Here is a 13277-nt window from a genome sequence, read left to right as displayed (position 1 = left end):
TTCCTTTCCCCACTTAGGATATCATTTGCCAGCACTGATTTGAGGATGAATCTGTTAGCATTGTTACCCATTCTGTCCTTTCCTTACCATTCTTCTTCCCTTATAGAAACCCAGCCTGGTAGAGCTGATGTGTAACTGTCATTTCTCCCTTCCTATGTTGACTTAGACAAGTGAATTATTGGACAGTGCATGATATTATGGTGTATATGTGTGTTTTTAAATTTACATAAATGATATTGTGTATACTTCATTGTTCTTCACACATTCTTATGTTTTTTAGATAGCCATGGGTAAATCCAGTTCACTTCTGACTCTTAGAAGGTATGCCTGTGTATGTGTGTGCAAGAGTACACACACACACTTGCATGCACACACACATACGTTTTAAATTTTAAATCTCTTACACTTCTAGGGGCATTCACTTAAGCTGCCTTCTTTGCTAAGATAAAAAAAATCTACAATAAATAGGTGTATGCATTTCTCACTGAGCACTTAGGCAACAATTTTTTCAGGAAATAATACTCAGAAATAGATTGCTTAATTTTGCTAACAACGAACAGATTGAAATAACTATCCCAGTTTGTACCTTCACTATCAGCAGAGGAATACTTCACCAATACTTGATATTATCTAACATTTTTGTTTTGTCATTCTGTCGGCTATAAATTACTATCTTTTTTTAATTTGCATTTGTTTAATTAAGAGTGAGAGTTTAACTATTGGTATTTTATTTTCTCTGAATTGCCTTGTAATATCCTTTGCTCCATTTTCTATTGACTTCTTCATCATGTGTATGTATGTGTTGGTAAAAACCATTATTTTAGATCAGTACTTCTCAGTTGAACGTGAAGGTCACATATTCCTTGTGGAGTCAGGGGTCCCCAAGTGCCCATTCAGGAGGTTCACAGGTCAACACTAGTTCCATAATAATTCTAAGACTTTCTTGGCCATTTTCACTGTGTTAATATTTGCACTGAGGCCACAAAACAATGGTGAGTAAAACTGTTGGTGCCTTAGCACAAATCAAGACAGTAGCACCAAACTATACAAGTAGTCATTGTATCCATCTCCATCGTGCTAAAGGAAAAAAAAATTTGTAATCAGTTCATTTAAGAATGTCTTTGATGAATCATTAATGATCATTAATTTTATTAAATGCCAATCCTTGCCATGTCTTTAATATTCTGCACAATGAAATGGAAATTACACAGAAAGCACTTCTGCTGAGTAGTGAAGTATGATGATTATCTCAAGAAAAAGCACTCGGGAGAGTGTGACTTGCAAGCTGAGCTCCCCCATTTTTTTTAATCATGTTTACTTTAAGGAACAATTGACAGACACTGACTATTGACATCTGTATATTTGGCAGCATTGCTGTGAAAATGAACACAATAATCCATCAACATTAAGGGAAATAGCTGACAATATTTGTTGCTAGCGATAAAATTTGAAATTTCAAGTGAAAATTAGAATTTTGCAGAAAATATAACCACCAGTGTGAGCTTGATAGCTTCTAATACAGACTTTTCTGGTAAAATTTGTGGTGTTATTAATGAATGTAACATTTTGATATTATATAATAAATGTGTCATCATTTAGAAACTCTTCATATTTCAATGAGCCCATATTTCCCAAATGTCCAATACATGATGGCACAAAACCATGCATAGATAAAAGATCTATTCAAAGTGCAAGATAAACCTATGGATTTTAACATTATGAATATGAAAAGTTCACTGGTAGCTTTCACATTCCACACTACAACTAGAATTTAAACTTTGCTTATCAAGTTTTGATATGGTAGCAAAGAGGAATATACATATTATCTGGAAAGATTATTAAAATACTCCTTCCTTTTACAATTACATATCATTGGAGCCTGCATTTTCTTCATATACTTCAGCCAAAAATATTTTGTAATAGAGTAAACAGAGATGCAAATATGAGAACCTACTTGTTTTCTCTTAAGACAGATACTCAAGAGATTCATACAAACGTAAAATAACCTTTCAATACATTTTTGGTTTGGGACAATATAATTATTTTTTATAAAAATATATTGTTAATGTTAAAATGTAATTAGTTTATTATTGTTATTTTGAAATTAAGTATTTTTAAATTTGTCAGTTTTAATTTCAAAAAGAATAAGTATATATATAATATGCTATGTATATTTCTACATTATTATTATATATATATACTCTATATATATACACATGCACATATATATAATATACTATGTACATTTCTATATTATTATACACACACACACACACACACACACACATGTTCCAAAACGCCGTGTGTGAGTTTATTTGCTCTTTGAGCCCTTCAGTAATTTTTAAGAATAAAGGAATCCTGGGACATCTGGGTGGCGACAATTGGGGCAGCTCTCAGTGCAGAGGCTGCTTGGGATTCTCTCTTCCTCTCTCTGCCCCTTCCCAGCTCTCTCTCTGTCTCTCTCAAAATAAAAAAAAAAAAAAAATTAAAGAAAAATAAAGTAAAGGAGTTTGAGACCTAAAAGTTTGAGAACAGTATACTAAATAATCTCCTGTCAGCTTTTGACATTACAGATTTCTCCTCCCAAGCTGTCACTTTTCTATTAACTTTACCCATAAGGTACTTGGTTGAATAGAAACCTTGAATTTTTTTTTGGAGGCAATTTCATTTCTCCCATTTCATTTTGTGCTTTTCTGGTCTTCTTCAGAACAGCTTCTTCAACTCTGAAGTCACAAAAATATGTTTGTACCTTTTCCTCCATTAGATGAATAGTGTTACTTTTCACATTTGGTCTTCAGTACATACCAATCCCGCTTTGTTTTCCTCTATATAAAGAATCAATTTTCCCAACATGCCCTTTCCCCCTGACTTGTAATTGCTGGCTCAAGTGTGAATATATATCCAGGCCTCTTCCTGGACCCCTGTTCCAATGCCAGTTAGGTATTTTTCTGTGTCTAAGTTAGTATCACATTATTTTTTTGATTAAATGGTTTTCCAATGTCTTAATATATGGCACATTTCCCCCTTTTTTACATCATCTCCAAGATTACTTTAAGTATGATGGAAATTTTTCTCTGTATAATTTAAAATAAAAGTATAGATTTTTGGAATAAATTTATCATGACACAAAATAGTATCCTTTCAGATTTTGATAAAAACTTCACAGAATTTACAAACAAAATTAAGAAAACAAATGTATTATGTTGTCCATTAAAATATATACTGGTCTTCCATTATGTCTTTTGGTTAAAATATATTTTCTACAAGGTCATATTAGTTGTTTATTAATACTTTCTAGATATTTTCTAGAATCACTTAATCTCTAGATATTTTCAAATTACTTTCCCTATTGTAAATAACACCTTATTATCAATCATATGCTTTCTTTAACTGTAATTATATTTTGAATGGGTAAGACATCACATATTTCAAGTTTCAGAAGACACAAAAGAGTATGTACAGTACTGTCCAAATATTTCTTCCCTCTTCTTTGACCCAGCTGTTTACCTCCTGTTAGAGAAACCATTGTTAACCAGTTTTTGTTTTTGTTTTGCTTTGGCTTTCAGAGACATGACAATCCTGTACAAGAAAATATGTATATGTATTCTTTGCCCTTTACAGTAGTATAAACAAAAGTATGCAGGACACATTGTTATGGTGCCAACATCTTAGTGCTCTTTCCATACAATTTCCAGATAATTGCAGATATTCTTCTTTGATACCATACCAAAACTGGACAAGCAGTAATTTCTTAAATCCTATGCTAAAGTCTCTCTCCTTCTCTCTTTCTCGCCCTCTCCCTCTCCTCCTCTCTTCTTCCCTCCTTCTTGTTCTTTTGCTTTACAACTGAAGAGTATTCCATTTTCTGGACTTTTCCATAATGAAATGACTTAGACCCCTGTTGATAGACATTTTAAATTGTTTGAAATTGTGCTCTGCATATACAGCACTGCAGGGAACAACTCTGTACCCACATCAATTTGCCTATGTGTGTTTATACTCGTAGGCTGCATTCCTAGAATGAAATCTCTGAGTTTAAGAAAATGTGCATTTGTCATTCACTTCATGTCACTAAATTCATAAAAGTCCTTCCTAAAAGACTGTCATTTATACTCCCACCAGGAATGTGCAAGCTTGCCAAGTTCTTTACACTTCAGTGAATACTGTGTAATATTGTGGGAATTATAGTATCATATAGATTTAATTTAATTTGTATTATGAGTAACAGTAGGTATCTTTTCATATGTGTAAGATCTATATATATTTCTTTTGAAGTCAACTAACAAAATCCTATATACATGTTTTATCTACTGGGTTGTTTGTGTTTTGTCTGTTAATATGTAAGATCTCCTGATTTCTTTGATTAATCTATTCTTTGCTATGATGTGATTAGAAAATAGTAATTCCAACTGTCATTTGTATTTTACTTTATTTTGCTTTTTATCTTAAAGAAATTTTTATTTTAACATTTTTAAGATTAGCGCCATGATTAGAAAGTCATTTTCATCTCTGAGATTATTTTTAATTTTATATTCTCCTCTGATCCTTTGGTGGTTTGTTTGTTTGTTTGTTTTTCATTTAAGTGTTTAATTTACCTGGAATTTACTCTGGGATAAAAGGAAAAATATTGATCTAAATTTACTTACTTAACATATCTACCAAATTATCACAGTCCAGTTGTTGAACATTCTATCTTTTCTCCACTGATTTGAAAATCACTTATTTCATATATAAAGTTCCCTTATGTAGTGGGGTCTATTTATTGATTTTCTACTCTTTTATTGATCTGTCTTCCTACACATGTGCCACTGTCACATTATTTTCATTATTTATATTACATTTTCGACCATTGCTGATACAGATTATATTTTGATCTGATATTAAGCAAATTTACAGAACTTTTTAATTAGTTTGTATTATTTGTTGCTTCTTCAGATTCTCAAAGTAAATTGTTACATCATCTGCCAGTGTGGGCAATCTCTCTATCCCATCCTATTACCTTCTGGAAGGGGTTCCATAACCTGTCTTGTGTTCACTAGTTTATTCTACAGCTCTGTCTTTGGCTTGAAATTACCCCATTGGGAACCTTAATTAACTTCATTTTAAACTCTTTTTAACTTTAATTGTATTTTTATTCTTATTTTTATTTTTTTATGTTTAGTTATTTATTGAGAGAGAGAGAGAGAGAGAGAGACAGCACAAGCAGGGGAGAGGCAGAGAGAAGGAGAGAGAATTGCAAGCAGGCTTCACACCATCAGCACAGAGCCCGATGGGGGCTTGAACTCACGAACTGTGAGATCATGACTTGAGCTGAGATCAAGAGTTGGTTGCTTAACTGACTGAGCCACACAGGCACCCCTTAATTATATTTTTTAAAATCAGTATTTCAAGTTGATTCTTTTTTGTTCCAGTCTTCTATTTCTTATTTTTTTTAATGTCTATTTATTTTTGAGTCAGAGAGTACACATGAGTGGGGAAAGGGCAGAAAGAGAGGGACACAGAGGATTCAAAGAGGGGTCTGTGCTGACAGGCTGACAGGAGTAAGATCGATGTGGGATTTGAACTCACAAACCATGAGATCACGACCTGAGCCGAAGTTGGACACTCACCCGACTGAGACACCCAGGCGCCCCACCAGTAATATGTTTCAAAAATGTCTTTATCTTTGTAGGGATTTTTTTTTATCTTAAAATCTTAACCTGTCAGTTCTAGTAGATTACTTTTTTTCTAGTATTTTCTGTTCTTTTTTCTTCTTCTTCTTTGAATTATAATGCTTGCATTTCTCAGAGAGTTTGTATTAATATTTTGGCTAGTGATGTACCTGGAGGACAAGGTGAAGCCCATGCCCTAATTTCAACTACTCCAGGTGGACTGAGTTGGTACATACAGGGTGTCTAATGACAGAGCTATAATATGTTCTTACGCCTAATCTCTCTTCTCCCTGCCTCATTTGCCCCAGACACTGCTTTTATCAGGATCTCCATCACTCTGTTTTACCTCCTTAGTGAGGAGACAGGGATGTGGAGTGTAGAAGGGGAACTGCTCAGGCCTATTAGTGACCATAGGCTCCGTGTTCCAGTCTGGCCCACATTTTACCACTTCCTCCTGCTGGTAGTAGACTGGAACTGGGTAAATCGAGAAGGAACAAGAAAATGAGAGTGAGAAATGGCATATTTTAGAAAGCTCTTCCCAAGCCTTTTACCCATCACAGCCCTTGGAATTCTCTTCCGTGCATCCCAGACACAAAGACATACACGGGGACGTCAAAAGCTCCTATTACACTAAGGGCTTTTCGTGGTTTTTTGTATTAGAGTTTGATAAGTCTCAGTGCCTACTCAGCAACTTTCTACCCTGGAGTATCTCCAGTGCCGGAGAGAGCCAGTATCCCCTGTTCTTTCTATCTTGTCAGGAACCCATTAAGTTTCCTTTTTACCCCATGTTGAAGCTAATGGTTAGATTCATACACACATACACACACACACACACACACACACACACACACACACTCACTCACACACACAATTTAAACATAGTAGCCCTAAATGTCTTATCAAGTTCATAGCTTAGGAAATTGTTTCCAAATTATTTCATATGTTTATTATGATTATCAGCTTTAATACATAGAGTATACCTCTTGAAGTCCAAATTCCCTAACACCAAATAGTTAAGGGTAGAAAACAAACAAACAAAGGAATGCTTTTCATTTAAATAACAACAACAAAACTAAAAATTAACTCTAAAAGCAAATGTTCCAAAAGTTTTCTAGGTGGCAGGTGTTATTAAATTTTACATGCATTACATCATATAATCTTCATGTGTAATAATTCTATTAAAATCCCTTCACACAGGAGAAAATTAAATTTCAAAAAACTTAGACAAGTTGTCCAAGATTGTATTGGTGGGAACTGACAAGAGCCAGGGTTGAAATCATCAGTCCACTTTTAGCCTCTGGCTGGCCTTTGCATGAGTTCTAGGCATTCTAGATCCAGATTATGTTTCTCAATATTTTTATTAATGCAGGGGACACTATTCACTCAAAATACCTTAGAATACATTTTTGTTTAAGGCCATGCAATCTACCTACCTCCCAGAAGAGCAACAATATCTCTGAAACCAGATAAATAAGTGAAAATATTTCATTCTATATTTGAACATCCATCAAGCTCAGGGAGTCATTTTGGAATTCTGGAATGTAAATTTGGAATCCCCAGCAGACTTTTGGTGTCTGGGGTGGTTCATACAAGCAGAATAAACAGAATAAGAAGCAGTTCACCTTTTAGCCAATTTTATTTTACAAAGAGACTGTAACAATATTGGAATGATATGAAAGGCGATTTCTTGCAGTGAATTGTGTGGTGATGTTTCAAACATCATGCGATAGCCTTCTTCCAAGGCTCATTTTATTTCTGACAGCAACGTGACTCCAGGTATTAATCTGGAGTGTGACCATGAGAGTGAAATCTTAGCCATCTTATACCGAGTCTCTCATTATCTGAGCTTAACAGTGCTAGGTATATGAGAACACAAAAGTCTAAAACCTAGTAAATGTTAATAATCCCAGAATCTGCATTCTATACACTTCTTATTGAATGGAAATAGCACTGATATTTAATTACAAATACCTACTAAAAGTAGATACAGTGCAAGTTGTGCGCTGCTTTATTATCTGGAATACCAACTCGCTGAGATTTACACTCAGAGCTTGTAAATGTTAAAGCAAATAGGAATCTTTTAAAACATCATTTTGAATGACTTAGAGAGAAACATGTACGCAAATTTTTGGATTGTTATACTTCCACAATTTAAGCTTTAGAAAATTAGTCTACAGCTCATCAGCCAAAACTCTAGCAGAGATAATTGGGCTGTCTATAAGAGGTATAAACAAGATAATTGAAACAAGATAAAAGATAATTGAAAAGGAATGTTCAGCTATATCAAGGGTGGAATTTGGCTTCCAAAATGGGAGAAAATATGATTCAAAGTGTCCACTCTTTACGTTGTATATATTAGAAGGTGTAGACTATGAAGAGTCTCAGATTAAAGAAAAAGAAGATGATACATAAGATACTGGAAGAATGTTCCTCTTCCACAGCAATGTGCTAATTTACCTAATACACTGAAACAAAGTGTCTTTTGGAGGTTACCTATTCTTTTTATTGTATTTTATTTTATTTTATTTATTTTTAATATGAAATTTATTTTCAGATTGGTTTGCATACAACACCCAGTGTTCATCCCAACAGGTGCCCTCTTCAATGCCCATCACCCACTTTCCCCGCCCTCCCACCCCCATCAATCCTCAGTTTATTCTCAGTTTTTAAGAGTCTCTTATCGTTTGCCTCCTTCCCTCTCTGTACCTTTTTCCCCCTTCCCCTCCCCCATGGTCTTCTGTTAAGTTTCTCAGGATCCACACGAGTGTGAAAACCTATGGTATCTGTCTTTCTCTGCCTGACTTATTTCACTTAGCATAACACTCTCCAGTTCCATCCACGTTGCTACAAAAGGCCATATTTCATTCTTTCTCATTGCCAAGTAGTATTCCATTGTGTGTATAAACCACAATTTCTCTATCCATTCATCAATTGATGGACATTTAGGCTCTTTCCATAATTTGGCTATTGTCTTAGTTCTCATTTTTAACTTTTTTGAATATGTAACATGAATCTATATTTAGAATATAGTGTGTGTGTGTGTGTGTGTGTGTGTGTGTGTGTGTGTAGTGATTTAAAGAGGAGCTGGTTTCCTTGTGCACATCCTCTAACATTTCAAATGTTAACTCTTAGTCTCATCAGAGGGTGACAAACACTGGTCACTTACACGAATCTGAAGATTTTCTGTTTTTCTTTGGAAAATGGGATCTGAATTATTAACTCAATATTATAGGATAATGTGATTGGTGAGAAGAGAGCTTATAGCATTCCCTCAAGGACAGTGAGGCAGTACCTTTCTACTGACTGTAAGATTTTATAGACATCATAAGGGCATTTTAAAGTGAATGGAACAATTCTTAATGTTTGCCCTGTATGTAAAAACTTTTCTTACCTTTGTCTAGCATTTATTTATACATTGAATGTCAAAAGGAGCTCCCTATTTAAATTTGAAAACAATATTAAAATTTTTATTAGATGACTGTTACTTTTGCAGCAAACTATTCTAAGGTGATTTGGAATCAGGAGAAAATACGGAGAGAAAATTCCAGTTAGAAAGCCTTCATAATGGTGTGCCTGGATAGCTCAGTTGGTTGAGGATCAGATTATTGATTTCAGCTCAGGTCATGATCCCAGGGTTGTGGAATCTACCCCCACATAGGGCTCTGTGCTGAGCCTACTTCAGATTCTCTCTCTCTCTCTCTCTCTCTCTCTCTCTCTCTCTCTCTCCTCCCCCCCACCCCTCTCCCCTTCTTGCATACTTCCTCTTTCTAAAATAAAATCATAAAAAAAAGAGAAAGTCTCTATAAGATGAAATGAAGAGGAAAGCAACTATGTGTTGAAAAACCATCCGTAACACATAGCAGAGACTACACTATAAGGATCCTGAAAATGAAGATAATTGTTTGCTTTTTTTTATTTGTTTGTTTTTTATCTTTACTGTTACCTTTACCCTTTTTTATTCTAGTATTCAAAGATCTCCTGACAGTTTTCATGTTTTATTTTACATGGATTTGTTGAAGCTGAAAGAATTTGAGACACATTAAAATTATGGTGACATTACTGTTTCAGAGTAATGTCATTGAGGTAATTTTGACAAGATAATATTTCCATTTTTTAGGTTACAAAATCATACCTCCATACCATAACCAAGCAAATGTTTCTTATATTTTGGAGACACATTGCCCTTTTCAAACTTTATTCACAAATATTGCTTACTTAAAAAAATGTATTCTGTTAAGGAAAGATTTTGAAACTGAGGTTGACATATACTTAATAATCAGGTGAAAAAAAACATAAGAAAATTATTAGCTTTTTGTGTTATTTTAAATCTATACTAATAAATGAAAATGTCCCATTCCCAAATTGATACTGTCAATATTGTCATCTTAAAAGAAATGAAATTACTGTTATGTCTTGTCTCCTCAGATAAATTTACAAAGAAAAATGAGAGTTACTGGTGTTATTACCCAAGGAGCCAAGAGGATTGGAAGTCCAGAGTATATAAAATCCTACAAAATTGCCTATAGTAATGATGGAAAAACTTGGGCAATGTACAAAGTAAAAGGCACTAATGAAGATATGGTAAGACTGATTTAAATATTTCATTTAAAAGTAAATACCGTTAATAATCATTGATTGCCAAATACTTAGTCTTTAACAGGCTCCTTATGTTGTTGCAAATACATTTATGATTTTAATTGGATTAGTAGGGTGTAGGGTGTAAGGAATTTTTCCAAGTAATATATGTACGCTTGCTACTATTTACGATCTTCTCAGATTTTAATTGGTGGCTGTGTAAACAGTTTATCACAATATCGCAAAGTCCTGTATAGAACAGTTAATTTTTACTTTAATTAAAATAAAAATTTCATTTTATGGTTTTTCACAGATTAGCACTCTCCTTAATCAAATAAGTACAGGTCAAAATTACTATTTTTAAAGAAAAAAATACTATTTTAAATTAAAAAAATGTATGTTTGTATACTTTTATATTAGAAGGCAATTTTGTTATTTAGCAGAATAAAATATTTTAGAGGAAATGAATATAATATTCAGTGTATACTTTGCCTTTTCACATGATAGTCCCAATTTTTTATCAGTTTTTCCTCAAAATTTTTAATCTTAAAAATATCAGGACTGCACCTCATTCCATTTAAAACCAAATCACTAAACTACACTCTGATAAATTTTATGAAAGATTGTTTAAAATTTCTTTAATGAATTTAAATAAAGTTTTCTGATTACCAGGCTATATAAAAAAGTAAAACAAGAATGGGATTTAAAAGAATTAAAAATAACACATTTTAGCATTTAATTTTTTGGGGGAAACACTGTTTTTCACTGGAGATACATATAAAAAACTTACGATTCTCTCATCCAGTGGTCTGGGACTGACTGATAAGAAAGTAATCTTGAGGAATCAGACCATGAAGCATCATAAGTCTCATCATAGCTTTAGAGAGACTGAGTGATCCAGTAACACTAGTGAAGACTGGTTCCTACAAAAAACAAACAAAAAAACACAATAAAACAAAAAAAAAACAAACAAACCCCACAAACCTATAAATACTAAGTAGCAGCATGAACGGATAGACCCAGATTAAGGTGAAAAGTTTAAGGTGCCCATTTCTCAAAAAAATAAAGAAGCACTCCCTTGGCTCTAAAGGACTGGCCTTAAAATCGACAAGACCGTCATAGTAGAGTATAGATTATACCATGGACCACAGTGGTTTATAGCTTTAATTAGGATTTTATCTATAGGTTTTATATTCACTGCTGAGGGCAAGGTGATTCCTAAATGCTTCAGATCCCCAAATTACTTAATCCAGTTTTTGAAAGATTACATTGGGTAGAATAAAGGGTCAGTATTTGAAAATAGGAAAAGAAGCTGCTGTAGTCAATCATTTTAAACTCTATATTATCTCTTTACACAGGTGTTTCGTGGAAATGTTGATAACAACACACCCTATGCTAACTCTTTCACACCTCCCATAAAAGCTCAGTATGTAAGACTCTATCCCCAAGTTTGTCGAAGACATTGCACTTTGAGAATGGAACTTCTTGGATGTGAACTATCCGGTGAGTCTCAAATTTTTTTTTTTTCTGTATTTTCTGTAAAGAAAAAAAAACCCACCTATTTGTATGTAGTCTGTTACTAATTTTCTATTTTCTCATGAACATTCATTTTTGCTACAAAATGTCTAGATGTCATTTAGAAACTGCGCGCGTGTGCACGCGCGCTCGCGTGTGTGTGTGTGTGTGTGTGTGTGTGTGTGTGTGCATGCTCGCGTGCATGTAGCATCAACAAGTTCTAAAACTTGCTACAAAATGAAATTAATGTAGAAGGAGCAGTGTGTTTCTTTGGTGGAAGAAAGGACAACAATTCTCACTGGAAACTTTTGTCAAATTTAAATGTGTCCTGTGTTTAGTAGTAAATATGATTTATGTTTTGTGATGAAAGTTCAGTATAAACTGGAATCTGCCTGACCTCATAAATTGCAGTTATGCTGAGGCTCTATGGCATAGAAAAGTAACCTTATCTTTGTCCATCCACCATAAGAACTTGGTTTTATTTTGTTTTGTTTAGGTTTTATGAAACATGTAAATTTATCATTCCTCCCAGGGAGATAATACTTCACAAATAAGATAGCTACTATAAATTCATTCTTTATCATTCTTATCTAGCAACCTGCTTATTGTACAAACAGTGATTATCCAGCTCAAAGATAAATCTATCAAAGGACTCAGAGTTAAATAATTCTTGTCTTCCAGGAGCATCAGTACTAGATACAAAGGTGAAGACTTAATGTGTAGATCTCACATTGGTCCCATTTCAATATAGCTAGATTCTGAGCTAAACAGAAAACCTTGTCTAGGCATATCACTGTGCTGTATTTTGGGTAGTTGTTCTTTGTATTTCTAGCATCAACATTTAAAAATGACCTTTGCCACTATGGCCTGAGATTATTTTGTTCAAACAACTGTTTTGTAGAAAGCCAAATAAAAAATTCACATTTGCCCTACTTTTTAGCATGAAAGACTTTATCAAACTTACAATAATGCCACTAAGTCAAAAATAGGAGGATACATCTTTCCAAATGGACAACTGAGAGCTTTTTATTCATTTCAAAAGGTTGCACGGACTTTAAAACGTATGCTTTATATCTGTTTCCCTTCATAGGTTTATTTGTGATACAGAGAAAAGGAATGATTTTTTTAAGCAAATAAAAGTTATTATTAAAAACAGCCAAACTTTAACTGAACCCACTACACTTAAAGGAATTAGAGACATTTGGCCGGATGAGTGAATCTATTTTAAGAATTACATTTTCATACTATATATGGATGTCCCTTATAAAGCAACCAACATACGGTTTTAGTTCTATTAATTATCCTAACAGTGATGTTTTCTTTATTTTGGTAATTCAAACCAGCTTATTGACTGCCAGAAATCTCAACAGAATAATTGCTGTGTAGTGTTTATATTACATGTCACTCTATCATCACAAGCCAATGTCATCCCTAAGTCATTCATCATAAAGCAATCAAGAAGAAGCCAAGCCCCATGGTTTTTAGTTGTTTAACAATCACCTTCCCCAATTTTCCAGTCTCTTGATTCATGAGGGT

General features: G+C 33.7%; 1 protein-coding gene across 2 annotated transcripts in view; it reads left to right on the top strand.

Moving 5' to 3' along the window:
- The window catches only part of EDIL3 (EGF like repeats and discoidin domains 3), a 422774-nt gene that overhangs the window by 298022 nt on the left and 111475 nt on the right, over positions 1-13277 (top strand). For both annotated transcript variants that reach the window (XM_047877276.1, XM_047877267.1), the window contains 2 exons: positions 10077-10232; positions 11585-11729. In XM_047877276.1, coding sequence (XP_047733232.1) covers positions 10077-10232; positions 11585-11729 — 301 coding nt within the window. The remainder of the gene's footprint in view (positions 1-10076; positions 10233-11584; positions 11730-13277) is intronic.

The sequence above is a fragment of the Prionailurus viverrinus genome, chromosome A1 (assembly GCF_022837055.1).
Source record: "Prionailurus viverrinus isolate Anna chromosome A1, UM_Priviv_1.0, whole genome shotgun sequence".
NCBI lineage: Eukaryota > Metazoa > Chordata > Mammalia > Carnivora > Felidae > Prionailurus > Prionailurus viverrinus.
This window is presented reverse-complemented; position numbering and strand designations above follow the sequence as displayed.